We start from the raw sequence: 27,468 nt of genomic DNA on the forward strand, positions 1-27,468 counted from the left end.
GGCCTTTTAATATGTATGCATTATAAAATTCTATATATTTTTAGACTTAAAGACAGACTGCAGGTGAGTAAGTAAATTTTAACTAATAGGTATCACCAGGAAACTCCTCCAGTTGATTACTTAGATTAATTTTTCTGGATCGGTAGTTTTAAAAATGCAAATGATTTATTATCGAATTAAATATGTGCTAATTTGCATTAATTTCCAGAACAGAAATCTGAGCTAATATCAAAGCTAAATGTGTATTGTGGGTATTTTCTAAAGACGTGGAAGCAAAACAGCCCAAAATCTCAAACTAGGTTCTTAGCAGCCGTGTCTGCTTGATATTTACAGTAGCGAATCTCTCAGATGATTCGTACGAGCAGCCATTGGAAGCACTTTGAACATCAAAGCTCGTCCTGTGGGTGCTATTGACATTTTCTGAGCAATTAAGTTGTAATTGGAAGAGGAGGAGTCGTAACGTTTGTTTCTGTTCTTGGCATTTTCACCAGACCAACGAGCACCCCAACCCCGGGAAGAAGTTCAGTGCGAGAGGGTTCCCTCGACACTGCTACCTCCCCGACAATGACAAAGGCAGGAAGGTGAGGCCCGACGCCGCTCCAGGAAAACACGTCTAACTCTGAAAGCTCAACAAGCTCTGAAAGCGCGCTGGACTCCAGCGTCTGCACAGGCCGCCTTTGTTCTCTCTGCAGCCTGTGCTCGTATTTTGTTGGATTCTGCTTAAATGGATTATTCTGGCTGTGAAACCTTGGCTAACTTTAAAAAACACGGACTGTGATGCCCAGTGTTAGTACAGGACTTCGTTTCAGTAAAACCAAAGTTAAGAATTTCATATCTGGGCACAGAGATTCAGTGTCAGTTCTGAGATGACTCACCTTCCGTCAGTGTTCACACGGAGTTTCACTGCTTTAACTGGAAAACTTTGAGTGTAACCGTGGTTCTCTGAGTAGCATGAGTGCGATGTGTCAGCAGACCATAATGAGACATCAAACAAATGTTCTGAAAGAGGACCAACATTATGGAAATTACTGCAGCATTACTCACCCAGGTGTGCTTTTGCTTCAGGTGTTGTGAGCCTCTCGTCCTGCACGTGTTGATAACTTCCTCCTCTCCTCCCTCTCCCTTCTCTAGGTCCTGAAGCTGCTGATCATGGCCTGGGACCGACGCCTCATCTTCACCATCGGCACGTCCAGCACCACGGGCGAGTCGGACACGGTGGTGTGGAACGAGATACACCACAAGACAGAATTTGGCTCCAACCTGACCGGCCACGGCTACCCCGACCCCAACTACCTGGACAACGTCCTGACAGAGCTGTCGGCCCAGGGGGTCGGCGAGGACAACCTGAAGGACTGATGTCCAGCTGAGCTGGTACACAGGAACGCAACCCTCCATGCCCCGCCGTCTCCCAGAGAACAGGGACACTGCATGACGGGCCAACATGCAGCCGACAACTCTTCACTCCCCACTAATAAAGATGCCCTGCAGAAGTGGCGGCATAAGAGCATCAGACGCTAAATAAATGACGTGGTTCTGATCAATATTTTGATTTGTTTGGCCTAAGATTCCCCTGCCGTCTCTCGATCCATGCCTTGAGCATGCTGCGTTCATGCCAGATTTTCTCAGAGGGTTGAAGAATGAAAGGCGAGGTGATACTTGTGTCTTGATGTCGGCAGCTGCAGGTTAATGGTATTGAGCCCCTTTTAGATTCAAACTGCAGCTGCACTGAGGGGCCAACACTATACACCGGTCCAGAATGCATGGCCCAGAGCGACGCTGCATAATGAATGCTGGGCAATTATCTGCAATACGGTGAGGTGTCGGCAGATCAGCTGTCGCTTGATATTGTGAGGAGAAATTTAAGAGAATTTCAGCATTCTGAATCTGAATCAATTCATTTCTTCCCCTTTTTTCTAGTAATGAATTATTGTTCTTTAACAGTTGTGAAGCTTGGGAGGATTTTGGCTTTTTGGTGACTGTAAAGTTGCACCGGGCATCTCTCACATTTTCCACTTCTGATACCTTCGGTCGGTTGTTCTGTAAAATCAGCGTGTTCTGTAGTGCATGAAGTAGAATCCAGAGAGCTAAAGGCTGCCGAGTGTTCGTGTTTGGTTAGAAACGTATGTCGCACGGTCAACCTTGTGGACGGTCTGTGAGAGGAGACGTGAAGTAGATGAAACAGGCGTCTCACCGGTCAGTTTGATGCCTGTTACGAGGTTGTGAAGCGGGCGTCGTCATGCTTCCAAGGTTGAACTCATTTGTTTTGTTGACACGCTGACGATGGCGACCTCTGTGAATATAAAGCCTGCTTTATTTTCCCCCTCCAGGCGTCGGCGCGATCCATCACGCCGACCATTCGTGAGGGGTGAGTGTGTGATTGCGTGCTCTGAGGTTTTAATGCTGGCTGGAGTCCTCGAGGAGGAAAGCTGAACACGCTCCTCACAGACGGACGCTTCTTTTTTCAGGCTCCAGAGCGGTTTTCCCTCGGAGATGCATGCTGGGCAGCGCTCCTGCTCGCCTGCGAGTGAGCTTGTTGCAGTGCACTGGGCTGCACGGCTCGTACAGCAAGCTGTGCGAGCCCACTCGGTTGTTAGGGTCCATTCTGATGTGTGACCCGGTCCCCACTTTCCTCCTCAGCAGCAGAGCACTTCACTCTCTGAACCATGCAAATGTTGGTCTAAGATGTTGGCCGGGAACTATTTCCACCCTCAGATTTTATGCCTGTGAGCCTTTTTTGAAGGTCCTTGTTGGAGATCTTGTGATGTTTCTTTACTCTGAAATTAAAGATAACGCAGTGCTGCATAATTCTCCATAAATATATCTGATCAATTTTAATGAGAGGGGGTGTTGATGTGAGGTTTATCGTGCGGGCCCCCAGCTGTGAGCTTAATTTTGGAGTGAATCATAGTCTTCCATAGCACTTTGAGGCAACAGTTTTGTTTAATCGGTTGTTTAATTTTTAGGAAAATTGCAACTAAATCTGTCTTTTTTTTAAGTTGTTGTTTATAAACTAGCTTGCGATGCTTTGAAAAAAAAAATATATATATAATATACATTTGCAGATGTGATATACCTTTAAATTCAAGCTCAATTTGAGTCGATGGTGTAAGTTTAATTTATTTTTATACTCTTCTATATAGAAAATATACAGATATCGACTGGCCCACATATCTATACACAGGCACATGGTGACATGAATACATAAAATCTGGCAAAGATAAATTTGTCAGTATGTCAGGGACTGTTGAAATATGTACGACATGTTATGGACGTCTTATATTACAAGTAGTCTTAGCGTGTATGCCGCTGTCGTTACCTTAATGTAGAATCTGTGTAGTCGACCCCTCGTGGGACCCCCGATAACTACAGTAAATGTGTCTTTATTATTGGTGGGGGAGCTTTAGCAGCATGAAGATGACCGTTCACCCCTCCAAATGGGCCATTTCTCTTTTTCTACGTGTCCAGAATGGACGCAGTCGGCGATTTTTGCTCAGTTTGCAGATGAAGGCGGCACGCCTGGGTTAAACAGGAGCTGCAAAGAATTCTGGGAGTTTGTTTTAGCTAAGTGGAGCGGCAGATCGGTGGGGTTGACCTCGGTCAGTTGTCAATCTGAACACTCTGAATGAATTTCTTTAAAGGCCCTGCAAACCTGTTTTCTCAATCATCTTCTGCGTCCGTTCTCTCTTTGTAGGTCTTACATGAACACAGTTCATCCCAAAGTTTGGACATTTTGGGTTATTTTGCGGTTAGTTAGTGCAGTGCAGTTTTTTTAAAGCAGCAAAAACACATTTTCTCCTCTCATTATTCCCTAGAAGTGACTGCCGGGCTGTTCGTGCGGTCTGTGTTGATTAGCTTCAAAAACAGCAGCAGTGATGTATTCTACAATGAACGCTGCTGTGAGCTAGCTCTGATAGAATTTTGCAGATTTTTCAATATTAGCTTTAATTGCTGCTCATGAAGTTGTGAATATTAATTGTTTTAGAGAAATCTAGAGATTTTAAACAGCGTTTTCAGGGGCTTTTCTGTGTATTCTGTGTGAAACTCTTCACCTTCTGCCGCCTGCACAGGCTAAAACAAACCGCTGAAAGTCTCCGTCGGCTTTGGCCCAGGTGTCGAGAATCGTTCCATCTCAAGTTTCCTCCTCCACAACCTTTTTGACTCCCTTTATAATCTGGGACAGCAGGTGAGAATGCTTCCAACCTATCAGGGAATTTTTTCCACGTTGAGTGAAGTTTCATCAACCAGAGAAATCCAAATGTTCGCTTCTTGGACTTTTCCTTTCCGCGTGCGTCGGCCTCGTAGTGTGAACGGTGCAGGCCCTTTAGACTTTTCAGGTGTGTACAGACTTATACGGGGATGATGAATGAAAGGCGGTTTGGTCTTTGTCTGATTAAGAAAGAGAAAGAGATGGTGTTTATGCAATTTACTATTTTTAAGATCTAATACATGATTTACGTGTAGCACGGGAGGAAGACTTTGGTTTAAATGAGGATGTTTTCTTTATGGGGTGCCTACCTCCAGGTTTCTAAACAAAGGGGTCGCGACCCGAGGACGTTCACATGCTATGTATTAGAAAACGTATATTTTTGATGTCTTTTTTTTGGAATGATGATTGTCTATAAAAGAACTATAACATAACATTGCTATATTACTCTTATTAAGATTCATTCATACTATTTTCCATTTGATTAGAAGGGGGATGAGGGATGAAATCACTCTGTCCTGACATATGAAGTATTTACAGTTGTACTCTCTCAGACTGTACCTTAACATCTCGTGTGGATATACCGTCTGTGTGTACCTGTCTGTCTGTGCGAGCGTGCGTGGATGTGTGCTGCGTGTGCGTCCAGTAAACAAATCGTAGGTTCATGTCCTTTAAAGATACAGTGATGTTCTCCTAGAGGTGCATGTTAACCGAACTGTGAGCAAGTTTATTGACAATGCATAGCTTTTTGCGTGTGAAAGCATCATAGCTTCTTTAGATGATATCGGGTCTTCTGGTGATTTAGCACTGTGGTTTTGCATCTTACTCCGGTTAGTTAGACAGGTCTGATCCTCCGTCGGGTTTGATTTCCACAGATGGGGGCGAGACAGCGTTTGGCTGCACTCCTCACTCTTTTGACAACATGTAAAACATCTGAATGTTTTGCATTTTAAGTGCCCATTTTAATTGACATTTTCAAAATCATGATTTCTGTGGCTTGATTTCTCTTAAGCAGTGTCCACATATTGCTATTTGAAATGGTTCACAAAGAGAAACTGAGATAAACTATAAGCAAGATATTGAGAGACATTGATTCAACTATAAAGGGCTTCTTAATCTATCGGTCTTTATTGAATTGTGACCTTGTTGCATGTTTGTGTGTTTCTTGTGGAAAAATAAATGTGCCCTGGACAGGGGTGGTTTGTTTGACCTTTTGTCACCTTGGCTCTTCCTCGTTCCCCCCTCGCTGGCATGTCCTCCTTCATTTAGCTCCAGCGTTTCCTTCTCCCCGGGCAGCTCTGTGCTCTGCAGCCTCGTTATGTGGGTATAAATGAGCTTTGCTGGATCTGCGAGCGCAGAAGAAACGCTTCTCACCGGCAGTAAATTTGCTTTATGGTCATTTTCTGTCACTGGCTGCTGCATGTTGGTGCTGCGCTGAAGAGCTGCGGTTGGCATCGCATACTAAAGCGGGCCTGCGGGAGATCGGCTTCCCCTTCACCTCACCGCTCTTCCTTCCAGCACTGACCCAGCAGCTCGGGGTCAGTCTCCTCCTAGTTCTGGTACCTAACCCCCCTGCCCTGCCTCCTCTCATCGCTCACCTCTCATGCCTAATGAGAGCGCCAGCAGGGGGACTCTGCTGCATCACCGCTCATATTAGCATTTAAATAAGGCCGGGAGGAGGAACGTCTGCAAACGTTGTTTGTGTGGCATAATTTAACATCAGATTCTGACTCCTGTTGGATTGTGAAGTCTGCGGTTGTGGTGGTTTGATTAAATTATTCATTTGAACAAAGGGGCGGTGTGGTAACCATGACACTGTGAGGCTGCTCTGGGATCTGTCAGCCACGTAATGACATTTCCTGTAATACCATGAATGAATGTCATTGCCTGCACTGAGTCAGACCTTCCACTTTAAAACCAACCAGGAGAGGAATGGAGATAAAACAGAATATTAGATTCTTAGTATTAATAATTAACTCTTAATTAACTGGAAAAGAACACAAATTTGACACAGACGTACAAGCTGAAATAAGAGTTTACTGATACAGTTGGGTTTAGTTCACAGTACCTATCCACTTGCAACAAACCATCATGGTGTATTTGCAAAATAAAATACAGGCATTTTTTTTGTTTTTCAAAATAAAAGCCCTCCTTCAGGGAATATCAAGATTCACAAGCAACATCTGATGTTTAGTTTTGAAAAGATTGTGTGACGTGTGAAGTGGCAGATCACTAAAACAAATATTAGAGTGCAGCAAATACCAAAACACTGAAGAACTGATTGTCATGTCTGGCAGGTGTACTATAGTGTGTAAAAAGCAGGAAGGACGTTTACTCCAAGCTTAAATGTTCCACAGTTCTTCCTGTTAGAGGCAAACAGACACCACGTTAGCCGGAGCTCGACCTGCTGAGGCCATCTGAGAGATCACAGATCTGATCTCCATTACACTCACTGACCTTCTCTGTTTAAGGGAAAAACACCAAACCCTGCTCGCGCTGCGGGAAATGGCTTTACGACACGTCCGCGGACCATTTGTGTGTCTCACAGATAAGAAAACCGATTTGTGTGATTCAAGTGCTTCAAAATTCAATTTCTAAACACTTTTTAAAACAAATTTGGCATCTCAAACACATCCTGACACTTGTGAGCCAAATGTAGTGGCACCAAAATCTCAAGAAAATGTAAACTTCGCTTCGCTGTTTCCTCAGTTAATCTGATCCTTTATATGTTTGGACACTATATTGTTAACAGGTAAATATTACCCTGCTACATCAAATGTGAGGACATTTTAAATTTGCAAATGACATCAGAACCAAACAAGTTGACTGGCCATAGCACCAAACAAAAGCACATTGTTTTGTATAAAGGAACCAAAGCAACAATTAGCAGTTACACTGTGACGTGCACCAGCATTTCATAAACTCATGGTGGGATGACCTGTGAGGTTAATGTCACTGCTACATTGCGACCATGGTGATAAATTGCCTCAATAAAATACAAAACGTTGATAAAAGCAATATCAAAACACCTTACATTCAGTAGATTACACTACAACAAGCAATTTGCATAAAAATGTGCGACCGAGGTCCTGTACAGTATCTCAAAATATAAAAGCTTCTTTTCACATTTCACAACAAGTGGATGCGGGCCATGCAAGGGATTGCTTGTTATCTACATAAAAAGTATCGAGTCAGATCGTGCTTCAAAGTCCCCCGGCCCTCTTAATCGTCAAGTATGATAATCTCTCCCCGGCGCTGTTGAAGCCGGTGGCACTCAGAGAATACAAAAATATTCAGTGGCAGGATTCCCTCTGCTCTCTACAGTGGGAAATGTACTAAAAGGCTGGAAGAGGTTGCACCCTGTGGCCACTTTATTCTGCCTGACAATCAAGAGAGTGATGCTCACTCGCGTTGGTGCAGGATGCTGGAACCCCCCCTCCCCCCCTCGGGCATTAGTGGATCCCGTTCTATGCGGAGTCTAGGGATTCAGAATGACACTGGCGCCGTCCTCCTTTTCTCTGCGCTGGAACGTGGCGTGAGCCTGCTCCAGATCCTCTACCACCGCCAACAGCCGAGCAGCGACGCTCTGACCCGGCTTCACGAGCCGGACGTTGCACTCGGCACCATCTATGAGACAGAAAGTGTGACGATGATCATAGCAGCGGGACACTCACAACAATAAAACTCGTCGACAGTTTAGGCGCAGCAGCTGCAGCCGCACCTGAGTGGATGTCAGAGTTGATGTTCTTTTCCTTATTGCTGGACGTCTGATCGGCGTCAGGCTTCTCCAGGTGTTTTTTCCTGCAGTACCAATCAGAAACATTAATCACATGATCACTGATTGTTCTCCAGAGGCTGCTTTGTCTTTTCAAAGAGTGGCAGCACTTGATTGATGATGTGAGGAAGCAGCAGCAGCAGAGCAGCGCAACATAGACCTCTAGTGTTCAGTTAATGAACTGCATGCAGGCTGACCTGAGTTTGTCTCTTCCCTGGAGGAGCTGCTTGTATATGGTCTGCGTCTCTACATCAGGATCCAGTGGATCACTCCAGTCGCCCAGAGTCACGGCTGAGTGGGTTCTACTGCAGCCTGTAACTGAGAACCAGCCTTTTGTTGAACAGAGGAGCTCTACACACAAGCAAACCTATCATATCCTTCAACAAGCGTGAACAGCATCAGTGGAAATCAAACCCTGAACCCCGGCTGAACCCAGAGTTTAACCTGCTCGCACACAAAGACTGATAAAAAACACGAGGAACTGAATCAAGCTTGGCAGAAGAAAATTCTGATTCTCAGACCTCGTTCTCCACTGAAGCAACAAAAACATGGCGGCTACAAATTGAGGGCTTAGTTATTAAATATGGATCGCCAGGAGCTCATTCGCTCTTTGAAGCCAGTCTACAAGTCAGTCAACCGGGAGGGAAGTAAGAAATCTAGATGTAAGCCGGCACGTTGATGGACAGCGCCGCTTCTGCTCTGGGATGCTGTTAATTCCTGATGATCCTTCTGGGGGCGATTCAGCACATTTGTAAGCGGAAATCTGAGCTACGCTACAATGAGAACAGGTCAGAGAGCTACATCCTCAGTCCTCGTAGAAGGATGCCAAAGTCTGCGCAGCATCAGAAGCAGTAAAAGCAGGATTACCAGCACGGTCCGCCTGCAGGCAGCAGGTCCACTTGCCACTGCGATGAGCCCCCGGGTGGAAAGAGGGCAGCATGCGCTCATTGTAGATGCTGACTTTCCTGATGGCCGACAGCCACTGATTCAGCTCGTTCACATTCTATTCAGACAGAAAAACATCAGGAAATATGAGTCTGATGATCCCTTAAAGCAAAGCAGGTGAAAATTTGCAACCAGCTAATAAGCCTTTAACGATAAAGTTTAAGAAAATCATTATTTCTTTACACCCCCTTTTAAACTAATGCATCAATTACATGAAAAATAACAGTTATCAGTATTTCATTTGATCTTTAACTCTAATCAATCAGTTAAATAACAGCTGAAGGGAAAAATGCTTTGTGCAAAAACCAAGAAAAACATATTTTATGCATCAAACTGAGAAAGGTCATGAACTTTTTTGGTGACTGGCTGCCGTCAGTACCAACGCACCTTGCACTGGATGTAGATGATGTGCAGCTGCCCGTCGTTGTCCTGGGTGATGACCTGCATTACATTCTGCTGCTGAAAGGCATTTTCATCCACCCTCTCCACGGCGCACACACACTGAATAGGGATCGAGGAGCGCACCTGCAACGATTCAGCCACAAACCACAACGCCAATTAACACAAGTATGAGCAGGCCGGCAGCGACGGCTCACGCTTTTGCCTGGGGCGAAGTTTTAAGTGAAATAAAAGTGACATTTGATCACAGAGCGAATTAAAAGGAGCGGCGTCTGATACTGAAATATTTTGCACACATTAGGCGAGGAGGAACAGAGTGAGAGACGAGGAGGAAGCGAAGATGAGATCAGCGTGGCAGCAAAGGCCACTTTAAAGTGTAAATCAGCCACTTCCAATGGGAGCTCGCTTCACTGAGACTGGAGTGCTCCGACATTGAGGAAAGGGGCCGGGACATTGTCTGCAATCTGATTTGCAATGTTAGCATGAATATCCACTGCCTTCAATTACCCATCGCCTTTATTCCAGTCGCACAAAGCCGAGACTGGCTCAAAGAGACAGCTTTTTACTGGGACGGAGAGAGCCTGCTCCCCTCTCCGCCTCCCCCTCTCTCTCGGTCTCTGGCTGGTGAATGAGAGGAGATCATTATCACAAGGTTAGGCACCACATGGTAATAACGCTAATGACATTCTCACGAGATCAACAGAAATACAGCGAGGCGAGCGGGGGACGACTGAAATGTTTCCTCTTTTTGTGAGTCGATAAACATCCTTCAAAGGGTGAACACAGCAGCTGATTCATCATCAGAGGGCATATCAGCTTCTAATAATGAATGAGTCACTTTCACATGACTCTGATTCAAAGTTTACTCATCTGGTTTTATATATACAACATCTATCTGGCAGGGATTACTTATTAAAAACTAAGAAATCCATAAGTCACAATAGAAGACAGATTTAAGAGCAGTGCCTTGTTACCTAGTAACAGTGGCTGCTTGCCAAAATGGCTAGTAGAGCAGATAATAATAATAATAATAATAATAATAATAATGTTTTCTGGCTCCATACAAACCTGCCAATCAGGGGTCTTGGCGTAGGACAGCGTCTCACTGGTCAACCAGAAGTAGCGTTTCTTGAAGGCAAAGCGGGATAACAGCTGGGGTCCCTCTTCCTTGTGCTTGTGGAGGTACCCCTCTTTAACAGTGACCGAGGGCATGAACACAGCCCTCTGCGGCACCTCCGACGCTGCAGCAGGAAGTCGGGAGAGTTTTAATCAGAGAATGTGGAGGAGCGCGCTGTAGCGGCATGTTCATCCATGCAAACACAAGGTGGTGCTGTGACAGTAAACAAACACAAGGTGGTGCTGTGACAGTAAACAAACACGGTGGCTTTTGTTGTTAAACTACAGTGCGAGTCTTCAATTTCAGCTCGTTGCTATTGACGCCGCCTCAGCCTCCTCCGTCGCCACATGAGGGACGGCTTCAAAGAGGCGTAACAAGCGTCCACTTCTGTCCAACAAATCCACCTGAAGAGCATTAAATGTCAAACTGGCCTTTAAGAGAAAAGAGTGGGTGTGATGTGCAGAAGGAGGCTGAAACATGAGACATCAGAGGGGGAAGATGTTTCACAACAACAGCCTCACGGACACATGACAGTAAGAAAGCTGCCAAGACATGTTGGGTAACCAGCGTGGCGTGCACGAGTGCATGTGGCTTCTCACTCCAGCTCCTCGCCAGCTCGCTAACCGTGTCATCTCTTTTTAAGCTTCCAGCTAGTTATGAATATTTCACCGCGGAGCTGCTGTATTGTTTCACCTAATCCTGATATCAGCTAGACTAGCAGGTGGCCCGTGGCTGATTAGCGCAACAGCGTGACCTCTTCTCTTGTGTTCACTGTGTTCAGCCTTACCAATGTCGTGATCGATGTCGATCAGCTTGTCCAGGAAGTCTTTGACAGAGGCCACGCTGCGGAGGATGATGGGATGAAGAGGCGCCATCCACTGCTCCTTTCCGTGACCCAGCTGAAGGCCCAGGTTCCCGACGCTTTGCAGCGCCTGGCGACCACGAAGACACAACATCCAGTCAACGCTCACATCTCCAGCACATCAGATCTGCAGCTACTGACAGAACTCAGTGTGACCGACTGCATATCTCAAAGTCGAAGATCAAAAGGGTCCCTGAGGCCAAGCATGCTGTGAGGCCCTTTGTCCAGCCCACACCTGGCCTACGGCGAGGAGGAAGCCCCTCTCTACACCCCTCTCTGAAGCTCGGCTTTGAACCGCTGTCTGGTCGCGGCGCACACGGAGGTAAAAATAGCCCGTTCCCTTCCTCTGTAGAGGACCCATGGCAACAGCACTTCAGCACCATGGACAGCAACCACAGAAGCTACACGTGGGAGAGCAACGAGGTTTCACTTTTCTTCTAACGTGTGACCACCACACCCCTGTTTTTAATGACATCGAGTTGGGGGGGGTCACTTCCATTTAACAGCATGGCGAGCTCTCAGGTGTAACCTACTAGACGCCTTTCTCGCCATTCACGAGGAAATGTTTTTTTTGATCGTCTTTCTTTTGTAATTTGATCTTTTCCCACTTGAAGCAGGATGTTTGAGCGGAGCATGTGAGGAGGTATTGTTCACTTGTTGTTTCAAGTTTTTTTGGCCTACAATGGCAGTAAAAGCCACGGCGTACTTGGTGTAGCTGGCGATTTAAACAGCTGTGAGACGGGCTGTGCATGATCTTGAGGTGTCACGTTTAATTCCAGCCTCTAGGATGCTGACACTGCCTTATATTTATATTCTGACAGCTTTAACTGAAGCGACAGCAACATGTAATTCCCTAACGAGGAGAAAAAGCAAAGAGCAGCTCAGTGCTGTTATTGTCCACTTCATACAAAAGCACTTTACACATGGACGGACATCATATGTGGCATTCCTGCTTCACATTTATTTATTTTACACCTGCAAATTAAAATGTCTCACTGTTGGCAGACAGCACGTAGCCTGCGAGTGCATCCACTTCTTTACTCAAGTGTGATGTCTGGACGTGAATAAATTATCCACAGCCGTGTCTGTGCGTACGTCTGTGCTGTGAATCGTACCTTGGCCAGTAGTAGCAGCGTTCTGCTTGTGCGCGTGTCAGCGTGCTGATCCCTCAGCTGGAACAGCTTAGGTGTGAGGATCGCAGGTGCGAAGAAACGCAGGAAAAAGAAACCACTGATGGCCAGGTACTTCACATCCTGTGAGAGTGAAGTGGGTTAGACAGGAAAGTTCGTGAAAAAGAGGATTGTCTCTCAGCTGAGTGTATAATGTGCAACAGATCCATGAAAATGCACTGAAAAGCTGTTTCCAAGCTGTTTTCCTTCTGCGCATTGTGCTCCAGACTGACCTCATTCTCAGGTTCGGCAAATTGCTCCTCGACTCTCTTGTGTAGCTGTTTGAAGGCCACTCTCATGACAGGAGGACACTGATCGACCGAGCCCACGATTGATTCGATGATGCTGGTTAAGTAGCTGTGCAGCATCTCCACACTGCTGTCCCGCACTTCTGCCTCTGACACCGCACCCTTAAATGAAATTCGCCTTCAGAGAGAAAGAAAGAAATTACGAATGACTGATTCCCTGCGTCAAGAAACAAATCGAGTATAATCAATCAAATCAGACGAAGTATTGATATAGATTTGGCTGATCAAGACCGTTCTCCATTAAGCCTGTTGGTCAAATATACTCAAATGTACAGTGTCTCTTATAGCTGAAGCCTCCGTGTCCCTGATTGTGTTATCACATGTGAGGGAATGTAATTCCAAAGACCAGAGAGACAAACACAGATACTGAGCGCTGAATCGTCTGCAGAGACACGCAGACAGGCAGCGGAGACAACAAAGAAGGTGATGGCAGGCAGATCTACTGCAGACGCAGAGCATGTTAGATCCTGGATGATCTCCCTCCATGTCAGAGATAGACATCTCAGGGGGCTCATGGCAGTTGCCAAGCAACAGCCTTCCCCCTTTTTACAGCCTTTTTTTTTTTCACAGCGATGTCTTCCTCTCAGGGGTGAAGTGTAGAGGAAGTGGGCAGTCGCCTGTGGCAGCTTTTACCTTTTGGCCATTTTAACACACAGATTGCGAACCACGCACATGAACCCACAAGCCCAAACGTGTCAACTGTGGCTTCAGACAAGCGCCCGAGAAGCAGATCTGGATTATATTTAGGCCAGAACGTGATCGTGGTGTTGTGAGATCCAGCAGGAAATGCCTCAGGTCTGTTTTACCTTGTGCGGTTCAGGTCGATCTTACATGGGTCCAGCTCGATGTACTTCTTCTCGTCAAAGATGCGGTTGATGATGGGCTTCAGCACCTCGTGCAAATACAGCATGCCAACAGCCTGACAGCCAAACAGAACCAAACGCACAGGACATTTTATATGCATCTATGCTGCAAGGATTCTTTACTAAATCTGTGAATCTGCATTGTAGAAAGAGTTAAAAAGACAGAACGAAGCAGCTGGGGACCATAAGACATGTGAGTCATTTAACAGAGATAGTTCAGGGGGACTAAGATCGGCTGAGAGTATAGGAATAATACTAACAGTCAAGCTTTCACTCACATTAAAGACAGAAAAATCAATTGCTGACAACTTGTGATGATGTAAAACAGACACACACCTTCATGAACTGTTCCATGGCCTTGGAGGAAAGCGAGTTGGAGCGAAATAAAGTGTTCGGATCAGCTATGAGAGCAAAACAGAGAAGAGGCTGATGAGATTTCTGCCAAATAACAACCAAATTTAACAGAAAATATAACACACATGTCATATACACATACAGTATATTAAATGAAACTGTAACAGGGAGGCAGCAGCTTAGAGAATGAATGTAATGAAGCAGCATTACAGAGAGCCTCATCAGGCACATAATGGTGCTTGATGAAAATCAAAGATTGAAACATGGCTTCATTACATTGATTGAGAGCTAATGATACTGTACGTGGATCCTTTCTCTGCTCCTGTCCCCCACTCAGGCTCTTGGTCTGGTGCAACTGTTTTGGACGTGCAAGAATTGATCTGCTGTACAAACACACAGCTCAGCGCCACAACGGAAGGTGAGCCGCAGCATCACTGCAATCCTTCAAGGCGATACTGAAATATCCATGGTGACAGGACTGTGTTGCCAGGTGAAATATTTTGGATTCAAAGATCGGGACATATGGGGAAATGCTTGGTTTTTCATGGCAGCCCAGTGGGCGTTCGGTACATTCCCTTTTCTTTACCCCCGCGCCCAACTTTAATGTGTGGCTGCACGCAGCATCTATTCCTGATCAAGCAGTTACCGTTCAGATCATGTGGAGTTGCTATGGAAACTTAGGCACTATGCTTATTATCTCAAACTACACCAACAGAACCCAAAGACCAGCGCAGGAGAGATGTGGAGGCAAAAACCTGACTAATGCAGACCGCAGAGGAGCCATGAAAAGGCTGATGGGTGAGTGAATAATTGTCATCGGGGTAGTAAATACAGTGCTGGCAGATCTGAACTGCCCCCACACAGACCACGAACGTGCTGTTCAGAGACTTAATGTCAGTTCAGAGTAGCAGCCCTCAGAAGGTCTCTGCAGAGAGGAAGCAAACAGACGTGTCCCAACTCTGACTAACACGAACATGACTAATAGAGATAAAGTTAGGTCTTACGCACGCTGTGTGTTACGTAATGTACATGTTGGATGTTTTGTACTAATATATGTAGGCGTTAATTGTGCAAAAATCAAAACAATATGTCTCTATCTGATTAGAATACATGATTTAGAGTGCAGAGTTTCATTCATCTGTGACGTTCTGAGCCACACATCCAGTGTTACGCTCTGCAACGGCTCTGACTGACAGTTCTGACGTCCTCTAATCTTACTGGTGTGGTTGACCTCCCGGGTGTTGAGGTAATCCAGGAATGGCACCACCAGGCCCTGCCCCAGGTAGATCTTCACCAGGGTCATAGCCACATCCTGCCGGCTCTCGACCGTGGTCACCTCCTCCAGCATGGTGAGAGCACTGCTGTCCTCCACCTGGTGAGAGGAGGACTCAGGTCACGACACGCTGCTCACATGGAGTCCAGATAAGCGTGGATAAGGTCGAGGGGAAACACTGCAGAGCATCAGAATTAGTACTGAAGACAAACTGTGCTGCTGACCTCCATAGGGGAGATGACTGACTCCACCAGGAGGTGAATGAGGGGCTGATAGTACACAGACGGCAAGATCCGATCCTCCACCAAACGCACCTTCAGACGCAGCGCTCCCAGCTTTCCACTGGCAACAGAGGAAAACACCACAGAATAAAAAGAGAGAGATTTTCTGCACACCCTGATCTTAAAATGAGGTAAGAACTCATTAAAAATATCCTGAAAGAGAAGGAAAAGAAGACAGCAAACCAGAACATTAATGTGGAAAAGAGGCACTTTTCAAATAAACATGAGCTCCTGGGTTACTTTCTGTAAGCGAGTAAGAGTGTCAAGCAAGCAAGAAACTGAAATAACTGCACATAATCTCTTTTTGCATTGTCTTTTTAAGTGTTAAGGAGTCCTTCTGGTCAAGACACTGTCAGATTTCACAAACCAACAGCTGCAACAGATGTTCAGACTGAAGAGCTTCTGCAGTTACTTGTAAAGCTCTAACCAGCTTCCACCCGGCAGCGCGTGTCCGTCAATATAAACCCTTTAACTGCGGGTCATGTCCTCATAAATCTCTGAGATTCACTTTACGTCTGCACTACCCTTTAGCTTGCTTTGTTCTAAAGTTATCTGAAGGAACAGATGCTGTCAGAGACCTGGCTACACACCTGCGAGTGCTCACTGACGTGCATGAAGGAAAGCAGGGCGGTGGAGAAATGCTTTCCTGGAGTGCATCTTAAAACAATGCTGCTCAATTTGAGTCTTAACAAATTCCAAAGGCAAAAACGCTTGTCCCAGTTATACAAACACTCAAGCTCGCCACGCTGCACAAACAAGCACACCCATAATCCTCACCCAGCGTCGACCTCATTGTTTCCCAAGGGCAGCAAACGAAACCAGCCCTGTAACAGAGGTGTCTTGTGCAAACAAGCAAAACGGATTTCCACCTGAGGAAATAAAGAACAAACAAGGATATAATATCAGACAGATCAAGGATTTTTTTTTTTTTACAGTGGGGAGTACTGTGCTGTACTTCCAGGTAATATTGTGTAATGATCACAACGTGAAATCTATGAAATATGGACAATTATTATAACTAGACAATTCCAGCGCCACCGAAATTTTGACAGTGACATGGGGGGGGGGTTTCTCAAGCCTGGTCCTGGAGTACCACTGCCCTGCATGTTTTAGACGTGTCCCTGCTCCAGCACACCTGATTCAAATGAATGGCTCGTTATCAGGCCTCAGCAGAGCCCAGTTACGAGCTGAGCATTTGAATCAGGTGTTGCAGCTGGTGCAAAATCCCTCTTTATTTAAATTTGGTGGGGGCTAACCCTTTAAAATTGAAATCAGAGGCGAGAAGAGACATTTGTCTACAAAAGGATCCAAAAATGATGTGTCTCCTATTCACCGTTTGGCATTGTTGGTAATTTAAAAAAAAAAAATTCAGGCGATTTCTCACTGCCTCTCGCTCTCTAGCTGATGACATCATCCACTCAAGGGGCAGAAATTCTGAGCATTTTTTTGAGAAACTTTATGGTCTTCAGATGGTCAGGGATTGAAAACCGTAAGAGATATCAAAAAGTGAGCCGAGGTTCATTTTGAGCCGACAAACTTATCTACGTTTTAAAGTTTGAATGAAGTCTCTAGGAGAAAGTACGGCGAAGCAGCGGAAACTTGAAAAAGGCTGAAATTTGAGGAAATTTCCCATTCATTTCTTATGGGAAATTTTTTGCGAATAACTTTGCAAATTATTAACGAATCCTGTCATAACTACAGAGCACACCATTCCTGATCGTGCCGCACATTTTGATATATAGTTTGCGAGGGCTTTCTCAAAGCTGCGGGACTAGTTACGCGCCAGAATATGAAAAATAAGAAGAAAAAACACGAGAGATTACAAAAGCCCTTTGAGCTATAGAGCCGAGTGGCTCGTGCATTGCCTCCTGCCACTAATTATGGCATCCTCACCTTTCCTAGAAAGTCATTTTTGCCCACCATGTCCCAGTCCCAGACCTCCACAGTGACAGTTCCCTCCTCGCTCAGCTCCTCTGGATCCAGCTCCAGCTCCAGGGTCTCTCCCCAGTGAGGGAAACGGGTCTTCTTAATAATCTAAAACGCAGCAGACTGGGCTGTTAGGAAAGCCTAAAACCAGATCTCTCTCCACTAAACCTCACCGGACTCACATGAAATAAAAGGACAGACAATCAAACAGCCGTCTAATGCAATGGAAGAACGTGTCCTTCCGGATCAACTGAAACCAGCACATGCACCCATAGAGCTCACCGACGTCTCTGCACTGTGGTTGTTGAAAATAACTCTTGCGAATGGGTCAGAGGTTCCAGAAATGTCTCTTGGAGCCAAGTCTCTGTGGGCATCAGCAGACCAAAAGACAACAGAAGTGATCAATACACTAAAAATGCTAAACAAGCTCCTGTTAGCTGTTCGGCAAATTAAATTAAGAAATGTGAGGGGCAGTGAAGGAAAAACAGGAAAAAGCACCAATTTCCACTTGACCTTATCCTTTCAAACTTAATTCACATTCACGCGAGCATGTCTGGAGAACACAGTGTCAAGCCCTGATTGACATGCTCATTAGTGGCCTGCCTGAGAGGGAGAGACTGCAGCCTGGGACGCACAGATGGGGCAGCGAGTGGTGCGATATGACTCAGGAGGGGAGCGCGGAGGCCTGCGGGGTGATGGCGAGGAGATTTCAGCACAGACGCAGCGACGGCACTGACAGGCCTCAGCTACACAAACACTCCACTCCGCTCACAGACGACAGTTTAATCGTTTTAAAATAAGATATTTGATAGTTTCACAGCTGTCACGCCACATTTACACCTGCTTTCTATTCTACTCTCATTTCTGTCTCTGAATGAGCTCGTTTTCCTGCAGGATCACAGGTGTGTTACCTGGCTTCAATGACTTGACACCGCAGGCTGATCTTCTCTGTGTCTTTCAGCAGCTCCAGACTCAGGTGGATCTCCCCCTGGACTTCTTCATCAGGGTCGACCCTCGTCAGGTTCACCCAGCTATCCAGTCCTGAGACATAGAGACAATCTTCATCAAAACTCTCCTGCAGCATTTAACAGAAGGAACGGATAAGACACAGAAAATATGGATGCAAATCATCTGACTGTTTTGTTTTGATCCACAAATCAACTAATCAACTAATCATTTCAGCCCTCATGTCAAAGTAATATTAGTCCAGACTAAATAAAGAGAGTTGAACAGGAAACATTAGAAATATTAGGCAGAAATTAAAATTGAGCTAAAACTTTGAGTCAATTAATCAATTAGTTGATCGACAGAAAAATAATCTGCGACTATTCTGATGGTCCATTAATAACATTCCCTGTCAGCTCAGCTGTGAGGAGCTGCATCTTTTCTTTGTCTTATTCAGGAATAAACTGAGTTTTTTTCGGATTTGCAGTGTTCGTGGAGAAAACGAGCAGTTTGATAACATCACTGAGGCCATTTTTTTCATTGCTTTCTGACATTTTTATGGTCTAATTAATTAATGATTGCATATTTCAAAATAGCAAATGTTGATCCCAGCTGCAGGCGAATAGATGAAGGCATCAAAGAAAAACCTGCAGTGCAGTCCTTGATAGTCTGAACGACATGTAAATTATATTTCACATCGTCAGATTCAATGTGCTCTGTTTTATTGCTTCGGGAATATTAGACGTAAGCGGGGGCACAATGTCACGGCCAGACTGTGAGAAGATTCCTGTGAGGGAGAGACTGACTCAGTGCCGCCATGCAGCAGTGAATCACATGAGTGAAGGCCATGCCAGGTGGCTCTCGAGAGAGAAAGACATCAGTATGCAGCCAACATCTCCCGGTAAACACTCTGAGCGATCGAATAAAACTACAGCATCATCACGATACGGCGTACTTTAAGTGCCGTATGTCTGGCCAAGGCGGTGCAGAGAGCGCTGGAGCTCGTGCTGAGGTAAACACTGTGTCTAATTTCTGGAATGTGAAGCTTTTGTAAGACAGCCAGACATTAAACGGTTCGGGGCCATTTGAAACGCTTCGGCTGCTCGCCTCATTTGACAGCGCCGTGGGCTCCCACACAAAAGGATGCTTCATAATGCAAAATGAAAAAAAAGCCCAGAGTTTCTGCAGACGAGCTCCAGGAGAGGCCTCACTGTGAATGCTGATTTTATTGCCTTCAACGTAAGCGAATCAAATTAAGAGAAGCCTGAGAAGCTTCTCCAGAGTCTAAAAAAGGCATCTCTTTTTCGATCACCGCGACCTTTGCCTCGCTCAGGGGGGGGCTCGTGTGTGTTTAACCTCTGAGCTTTGGCCCATCCTGTTACACGCCGACGCAGATTCACTCAGTCGTACCTTTAGCTTGAGATCCAATGGCATCCTTGCTCAGAGTTATCTTTCCAATAACATCGTCGTGGCTGTAGAGAAAGATAAAAGAGGCGATTATCAGACTGAAGCCATTGAAAATACCATCAAAGTTGTTTGATCCTGCGGGAGTTAAATGAGGTGAATTGGAAGACAGATTGATCGGAGTAGACGAGGAAAAAACGACCTTTAATCGCTTAGTCTGGGCGCCCATCTGCCTGATGATGTTTGTTTAGTCAAAGCTTCTTTTTTTTCCCAAAACATTCGAACTGTACACGAGGTTTCAACCCAAACATATAAATTCACAAGCCAAGTTAAGCAAACACTGGCGGCTCAGAGGACCGTAAATCAACCGTCAAGCTCCGTCAGTCAAGTTATGGTTGAATAAAGGATCATTTTCAAACGGCTTCGGACGACGGCGTTACCCAATCGTGTCCTCGTCCATGACATGAAAGGAGAGCGAATGGAACCCCATCGGGAGGTGCAGCGTGTACTCTTCACCCCAGAACGGATTCAGGTTCTTCCACACTGTGGCAGTCCTGAAAGGAGAGGTTCAAACACCTTATACAGAAACATACATGCACGTGAATGTGTGGAACAATAGAAAGCAGTGGAAGAAATGAGGCTCTTATCCACTTGTGCACCTGAAGGTAGACAGATCATATGTTCTTCAAGTAATGTGCAAAAAATACTAAGGTTTGGAGTTTCTCTAAGGGATCAGGAAAGATAAAACATACATACATCCGCTACATGAAATAAAATGATCTTTTTCTGAGCTTTTTGTGATATAAAGAATAGTTTGACTTGTTCAGGCCTCTAAAATTATTCAAAAGAAACAATCTGAGAAATCCCTCTTCAGCTGGTCTGCTCACAACTTATTTTAGGGCATCATATGGTACAAAGGTTGGGATTCGCTGCTCTCCATCAAGTGAAAATGTCCTGCTAAAAAAATACAGCAGGCTCCAATAATCTCTGTGGATATATCATTTCATAAGGCCCCTTAATGTTTCTGTTAAAGCCAAAAAGGGTTTTTATTGAGACTGAATGTGCCCAGAACACACAGTATTTAAAGGGCCTGGTCAAATTTAGAGTCTTGTTTACTAAATGTGTGATCAGTCGTTCCTAATCTAAATCAATTTAAGACTTTTTTTTATTAAGGCAAGTTTTTGTTTGGCTGATGCGTTTAAAGAAGAGGTTTCTATTCCTCAGTCATGTTTTGGTGTCAGCACTAACCATACATCTTAAATAGGTTTTCAAAGAGTGCTCTGCAGTAGGAATAACTTTCGAACCCTGTATTGTTAGAATAAACCCTTGTACTTCTAAGAGCGTACATGTACTCATCATTTCCCACCACAATCCACCAGCCACACCATCACACTGGAGGAGTCAGTTCGCCAGTAACACTACAAGTACAAGATAATTAGTGTGAGTGTCTGCAGTGAATCATTGTGCCGTTTTCCCTCGTGATGCCAGATGGAACAATAGCCGCTGAATTCAACCCCAGTTCTTATGAAAGCCAACAACAAACAAGCACCACTTGGGAATGATACATTTTACTGTATAGCTGCTACCAGAAATATATATATATAGATATTTTTGAATACTTTAGAGGATGAATCATCTGTAATTCTGCACTCAAACACCTCTGAACAAGCGCCCTGTGCTCCCTGCATTCTCCTTGCTTACACCAGGAGCTCCCTGTAATAATTGATGCACCCTCTCCATGGTTACCTGCGAGTGTTTTAAAGGCCAGACCAGTATCAGGTTCTCTGCGCTGGTGGGGCCACGCTGTGGGCGCCACCGCACTGATCATACACCCTGGTTTACACGTGCCGTGTAGCGGGAGCACAGCCAGAAAACTAAGAGGTAAATATCTCCACTGAGATGAAAGATATTCAAATCTGAGCACTTAGACAGCAGAGATCCTGCAGCTGCAGATCACAATAAAACAAGATCCACCTCGTGCACGTGTGCAATCAGAGAGAACTCACCTGGCCACAACTTCATTGTCAACTTTTACGATGCAGTATGGATCACTGGTTCCGGAGCTTTAGATGAAAAGAGAAAGGCAGCATGAGACATATCAGCACAGCCCGGTCGCCTTCACTGTCACTGTGGTCAGTTTGAGCTGTGACACCTGACTCTCTAATTCCTTCAGCAGTAACGTGCCAGGAATTGGATTTTAAAATAAACTTTTTTTTTCTTACCTAACTAATCTGATTAGTAGCTATGAAACAATGCTGAGGCGGCACCTGTCTCTTGTGAGAGCTTGAGCACAGAAGCCATTCAGGAATTACTTACACGTCTTTGGCGGGGAGGTTCCTGCCCTCGACAATTCTGAAATAAAGAGATGTGTTTTTGGCCATTTTCAGTCGAGTGAGCTGTTAATCCAGTTCCTCCTATGTTCCCATACGCGCTCTTATAAATAGTGCTCTTCCCCTGCGAGTTTTCTTCATTTCATGGCACCTTCGGCGCGTGACGGCGCACAGCCCACCAGCAGCGCGCGACACAGGCGCGCATCCAGCCCAGTCAGTCCAGCCGTGAGTCCAGCAGGGGACACACGGTGGGACACAGGGTGGGCAGCTGAGCCGGGTTTTGGCTATGTCCGTCTTACACCAGGTCTTCTTTTAGAACGGGACACGTGTATGAACCATCAGATATGTCCGTTCTGAAATAAACATGACCGAATAAATTTAATTTCACAACAGCATCATAGATTATTTGATTTCATGCTTGATATCGTTCACGTCTCGTTGGAACTGGCGTTATTTTCTTTTTTATTTACGACATCGTGCTAATTTGTAATCCCCGTGAATGTACGGTCATACCTGGTTAAGTGTCTGGTCATCAGGAGCGCCTCTTCTTTGACACACAGCGCCACCTGCTGCCGAATACTTTGAGTTACTGCACGCGCAATTACAGACAGGCATCTTAACGGGCGGCAACTTCAGGTTTGGGGTCCTCTTCGAAGTGAATGGAAGCTAATAAACAACGGATAAAATCTAAAGCTGAAAAATAGTCACTTTCTTTCTGTTAAGTTGCTTTAGAAAGTTCAACCGCGTTTTGTTAACATACGCACATCAGTAGATGCAGACCAGTCTCCAATAGTAGCCTATTTATCTTGTTTCTGGGAAGTTTTGGCGAGAAAATAGATAAATTAGCCCGTACTTTTAGCTAGCTGAATGTGTTAACCGCCGTCCTGGCGCTGTTGTCATCTTGCCAGTTGCGGAGATGGATGGTTATCCCGGAGTTATTGGCGGTGATTCTACAAAACAACAAGAACGACATTACTACTTGTTGTCTGAACTGCAAACGTTAGTCAAAGATTTACCAAGGTAATGTCACCTCACCCCTCAAGACAGACTTCCTTAACAGAATCCACAGACCTGGCTATACCACTAAAAGCTTCAGTTCTAACTGTATGGGTGATTTATAACTTAATCTTCTCAACTATTGTTTTTCTCCATGATTAGCTCCTTCCAGCAGCGCCTGTCTTACAGCACCCTCGGTGACCTGGCCCTAGCACTCATCGATGGGACGGTCTATGAGATTGTGCAGGGTCTTCTGGATATCCAGCATCTGACAGAGAAAAATCTGTACAACCAGAGGCAGAAGCTGCACTGTGAACATCAAGGTTGGTGCTCTGCTTTACTGAAAAGTGACTAAAGTGGCCTGTTTCAAAAAGCAAGATAGGACTTTATTAATCCCCAGCCGAGGAAATTATAGGCAGCAGGCAACAGCAGTGGGGCAACAGAATAGAGAAAATACAAAATAAAAGCTGACTACATGTATGTACATTTTATACAAAAGACTTTAAAAGAAAAATATCTAAAATAAAATATATATTTCCACAAAGAACTATAATAAATACGCAAGAAAGAAGATCATGCATGTTACCTGGATAATTGCTGAGGAAACTAAACGGAACCGGCCCTCGGTCTGATTTTATAATTGCAAATGTCACTGTGATGCTTCACTGGTTATCCCTTTTGTCTGCAGCACTCAAGCAAGAACTTGTACGGAAGCACAAAGACGCTCTGCAGTCATGCAAGTCTCACAACCTTGCGCTTCTCAAATCAAACCAACAAGCAGAACTAGAGGTAAAACACTGAACTCCCTCCACCCCTGATTCTTGAAAGGGCTGTGTTTTTTTTTCCACAGTGGTTCTCTAATAGATGTGTATTTTGTTATCAGGCTCTGGAAATCCGTGTGCGAGAGGAGCAAAGAATGATGGATAAGAAGATTGTAGCGGAAATTGATCAAAAAGTGATAGATCAGCAGAACACCCTGGAGAAGGCTGGAGTCCCTGGGTTTTATATCACCACTAATCCTCAGGTTAACATCTACACCTTTCTACTCATGGTAGTTAAAATGCTAACTGAAGCCAAAAATGATAGTCACACAGAATAAAGGCACATGTGATGCAGACAGATGTCCAGCAGGTGGCGACGTTTGCCTTAACTGCTGTGTGTTATTTCAGGAGCTGACGATGCAGATGAACCTACTTGAATTGATCCTCAAGCTTCAACAGAAGGAGTCACAATCCGGAATCGTTTGAGAAGGAGGCATAAATATGCCCCAAAACTCCCCAAAATGTTCAGGAAATGTCTATAACTTGTTGTTATGAGTCTAATGTTTGCCATCAAAACGCGCAGGAGGAGGCTGATTCTTGAGCATACAAGGCGTTTACAGTCCTGGAAGAGAGCAGTACCAGGATGTAACAGCAGAAATTGTAAAGCACTTAAATGGCCATATCACACATTGTGAAATGAGTAAAATGTTGGAGACAGATTATATCCACATTTAAGCAGAGTATTGAGGGAGCAGCCTCTCCCAGATGAGAAATAGCAGAGGGTTGATGTGTTGCTTAAGGTCGGAGAGTTGGCTGTAACTGGGATTAATGTATTAATGCTGTGACCTTCCTGAAGTGAGGTGGTCTCTCCATAAAAGCCCCCTGATGCCTCTGGAGAAGTCAGCTCCATTTTAGGGCAAAATAAATATTGTGTTGCTGCGTGTACACGACCGAACTCTGGGCAGCAATAATATACAGATGTCAAAGCAAAAGCTGAAATATGTAACTTTCCACTACAGTGTGCCTGTAATGGTAATGGTGTTTTGGAAGGCTGTGCTGTTCTACCTGCTGTTTATTTAAATCAGCCACTGGACTCTTGAGAATGGAGCAGCTACTGCTGGCCTCAGGGCGTTGATTCCAACTGAGACATGAACAAATAAGGTATGCAACGTGTCAGTTCCAGTCATCTGGCTCTGTTTTGAACAAACTTTATTGTCTTATTTATTTGAACAGTATTGTGATACATTTCCTGCCTTGTTTTTTCTAATTTGTGCAACTATGGTGTATAATTTTTATGTGTTCAGTTTGTTTTAATGATATACAGTATGAACAAAACTGGTACAGACAGTGTCATTAAATGTATGTCCATGACACGAGTATCTATTGTCATAAAGCATTTAGATCTTAACAAAATTGAGAAATTCTGTTATAATATGTTATAATGTAAATTTTCAGTAATTTGTGTTGAGCTGGGTTACAAGTTATTTCACTGGAAGGCTGCCAGTACTCAACATATCATGTGGAGCTAATTGATACTTGCACCTGTTCAGGAGAAAAAACTGCAGCTGAACAGAATCTATGGCTGACATATTGGTTTACTGTCTTTACCTGTGAGGCCTATAGTCTTAGAAATGCAGGTGTTTTCTTTAACCAGACTATTTGGTTATTGGTAACTTGCTACTTTTGAGGAAAACATACATATAAAACACATGCTTATCTTTTTAAATATCATGCATATAGATTAAAGGCCTCACCCTCACAGTAGTTACACTGCTGTTTAGACCTACTCAGACTGGAGTTGTGTGAAGCTTGAATTTACATGAGGTCATCATGCACTATTATAAAATTGCAAACTGTCCTGCAAATAAACTTAACAGGAGCCGCCTGACACATGTAAAAAGTATTATCTTGTGTGCATAAGATTAGAATATAATCTTCTCTTTAAGGCTCCATAATTAATCTGAAACGGGCCATTTTTGCATAGTACTTAAGATACTTTAAGTACACTGAGCTGTTAATGCTTATCATTCTTTTACTCAACTAGGATTTCGAATGCAGCACTTTTGTAACAGTACTTTTACAGTGTGATACTAAAGTACTTGTACTTAAGTAAAGGATCTGAGTACTTCTTCCACCGGTGACTATTCTTACACACTCATATACACATGAATCTCAAACATATTCACATGTATATTGAGGGAGCTCCTACAGGCAGGGTCCGGGGACCCCCTCTGAGACCACCGGCTGCAGTTAATCTCCCACTCTGCTGTGATGTGGGTGGGGCGCAGCGGGGAAGCCCGTTCAGCAGGCGGGTGGAGGTGACTGCGCCTTTAAGAAGCAGTCCGGGCTGTTCATGTTTCTGTTATTCCTCGGCGCACCTTCAGCTCCATCACCAGACGATGCACCTCGGCAGCCTCCAGCAGCCCCGCACCTGCAGCGCACATGAGACGCCCTGAACAGCGACGGTAAAGCGACTGTTACGTTTCTTATCTCATTATTTCTCTGTTGTGGTTGCAAAGAGAATAATCACATCTGCCTCAGTCCAGAACATCCAGCAGAGAGGAAGTCTAGCGCACTAACGAGCTCTTTTCGCGTCCGTTTCCATTTTATTATCAATTATTTATTTGGCGTTAAAACGACGCTTATTCCACTTTTTCCCGGCACGGTTCGGTGTGTGGTCGCGGACACACGCTGAAATGAATGTGAAGAGGAAACGTGTCGTGTACTTTATGGCAGTGGTTTTATTTCTAGAGGGATATAAAACGTTACGTAATTATAACGGAGGCATCGTGTTGTCGCCATATGCCGTCTGATGCTGCACCGCCCGGACCGGGAGGATGGATCCGCCTGCTCACTGAGGAGAAGATCTAACATTTTGGTGGCAGTCAAAAGATTTAAAAAAAAAATAAAAAAATAAAAAAACATCTTCTGTCGCCACTGTATTTAAGCTTTTATTTCTCACATCAGCGCACCTTTAAGATGACGTGGACCGGCCCTGTGATGAGCGCCCAGCGCCACATTAAGGCCTCGCTGCAAAGTATAGATGCATAGAATAGACAGATAAACTGAGCAACAGCCAGATCTTCTTCAAAGGGCTTCCTGACGCGTGGGATTAATCAGAATTATTTTATATGTCTTTTATATTATTTAACTGAAGGCTGTTTTATTGCTGCATGTAAAGGAATATGTCACTACTGTACTGATATTACAATTAGAAATGTAACATGACATTAAATTATTCCTATTTGACTGACTTATTTTCATCATAATCACCAAAGCCAACATGTATATTCATTGCTTCATTTTTTTAAATGTTAATACTGAACATTTAATGCCACCAATGTTATCAGCCCAGATCACAAGGATGAAGAGATCATTTCCTTGAATATAGAGGCCATGCTGCTCACTGTCAAAAATGTGCTTAGTTTAGATCCGTTCTTCACAGAGACCCACACCTCACCCTGCAGACTTACTACAGCACTTCCGACAGTAAACAGTAAAAATACTCAGTAGCAGGTTGAACAGGCCTGACCACAAACCCTGCAGCAGCTGTTCC

The 27,468-nt window shown here is 44.7% G+C and overlaps 3 protein-coding genes across 5 annotated transcripts in view; 2 read left to right on the forward strand and 1 right to left on the reverse strand.

Moving 5' to 3' along the window:
* Positions 1-5,413, forward strand: part of dtx1 (deltex 1, E3 ubiquitin ligase) — a 43,752-nt gene extending 38,339 nt beyond the window's left edge. For all 3 annotated transcript variants that reach the window (XM_041936949.1, XM_041936951.1, XM_041936950.1), the window contains exons 9-10: positions 492-581; positions 1,132-5,413. In XM_041936949.1, the coding sequence (XP_041792883.1) occupies positions 492-581; positions 1,132-1,356 (315 nt within the window). In that variant the 3' untranslated portion in view covers positions 1,357-5,413. The remainder of the gene's footprint in view (positions 1-491; positions 582-1,131) is intronic.
* A 2,269-nt stretch (positions 5,414-7,682) lies between these two features.
* On the reverse strand, positions 7,683-22,206 carry LOC121606731 (rasGAP-activating-like protein 1). The gene is made up of 21 exons (XM_041937234.1): positions 22,142-22,206; positions 21,832-21,888; positions 20,266-20,379; positions 19,832-19,893; positions 18,388-18,517; positions 17,759-17,840; positions 17,444-17,584; positions 16,328-16,419; positions 15,494-15,611; positions 15,215-15,368; positions 13,979-14,043; positions 13,586-13,698; positions 12,705-12,897; positions 12,418-12,555; positions 11,228-11,372; positions 10,392-10,564; positions 9,312-9,449; positions 8,847-8,982; positions 8,177-8,297; positions 7,926-8,005; positions 7,683-7,831 (listed from the first exon to the last, which is right to left on the reverse strand). Exons 1-21 carry the CDS (start codon positions 22,204-22,206, stop codon positions 7,683-7,685), a joined length of 2,466 nt encoding a protein of 821 aa, XP_041793168.1.
* A 598-nt stretch (positions 22,207-22,804) lies between these two features.
* On the forward strand, positions 22,805-25,802 carry dgcr6 (DiGeorge syndrome critical region gene 6). The gene is made up of 5 exons (XM_041937644.1): positions 22,805-23,175; positions 23,314-23,474; positions 23,840-23,940; positions 24,035-24,175; positions 24,321-25,802. Exons 1-5 carry the CDS (start codon positions 23,072-23,074, stop codon positions 24,396-24,398), a joined length of 585 nt encoding a protein of 194 aa, XP_041793578.1. The 5' UTR covers positions 22,805-23,071; the 3' UTR covers positions 24,399-25,802.
* Positions 25,803-27,468: the final 1,666 nt, after the last annotated feature.

The sequence above is a fragment of the Chelmon rostratus genome, chromosome 5 (assembly GCF_017976325.1).
Source record: "Chelmon rostratus isolate fCheRos1 chromosome 5, fCheRos1.pri, whole genome shotgun sequence".
Lineage (NCBI taxonomy): Eukaryota > Metazoa > Chordata > Actinopteri > Chaetodontiformes > Chaetodontidae > Chelmon > Chelmon rostratus.

Excerpts from the sequence above, each read along its gene's own strand:
- LOC121606731 (XM_041937234.1), bottom strand. The coding sequence starts at position 22,206 with ATGGCCAAAAACACATCTCTTTATTTCAGAATTGTCGAGGGCAGGAAC. Across the intron at positions 21,889-22,141 it reads AACCTCCCCGCCAAAGACGT|CTCCGGAACCAGTGATCCAT; the intron begins GTAAGTAATTCC and ends TTTCATCTAAAG. Across the intron at positions 8,006-8,176 it reads CAGGGAAGAGACAAACTCAG|GAAAAAACACCTGGAGAAGC; the intron begins GTCAGCCTGCAT and ends TTGGTACTGCAG.
- dgcr6 (XM_041937644.1), top strand. The coding sequence starts at position 23,072 with ATGGATGGTTATCCCGGAGTTATTGGCGGTGATTCTACAAAACAACAA. Across the intron at positions 23,176-23,313 it reads TTAGTCAAAGATTTACCAAG|CTCCTTCCAGCAGCGCCTGT; the intron begins GTAATGTCACCT and ends CTCCATGATTAG. Across the intron at positions 24,176-24,320 it reads ATATCACCACTAATCCTCAG|GAGCTGACGATGCAGATGAA; the intron begins GTTAACATCTAC and ends GTGTTATTTCAG.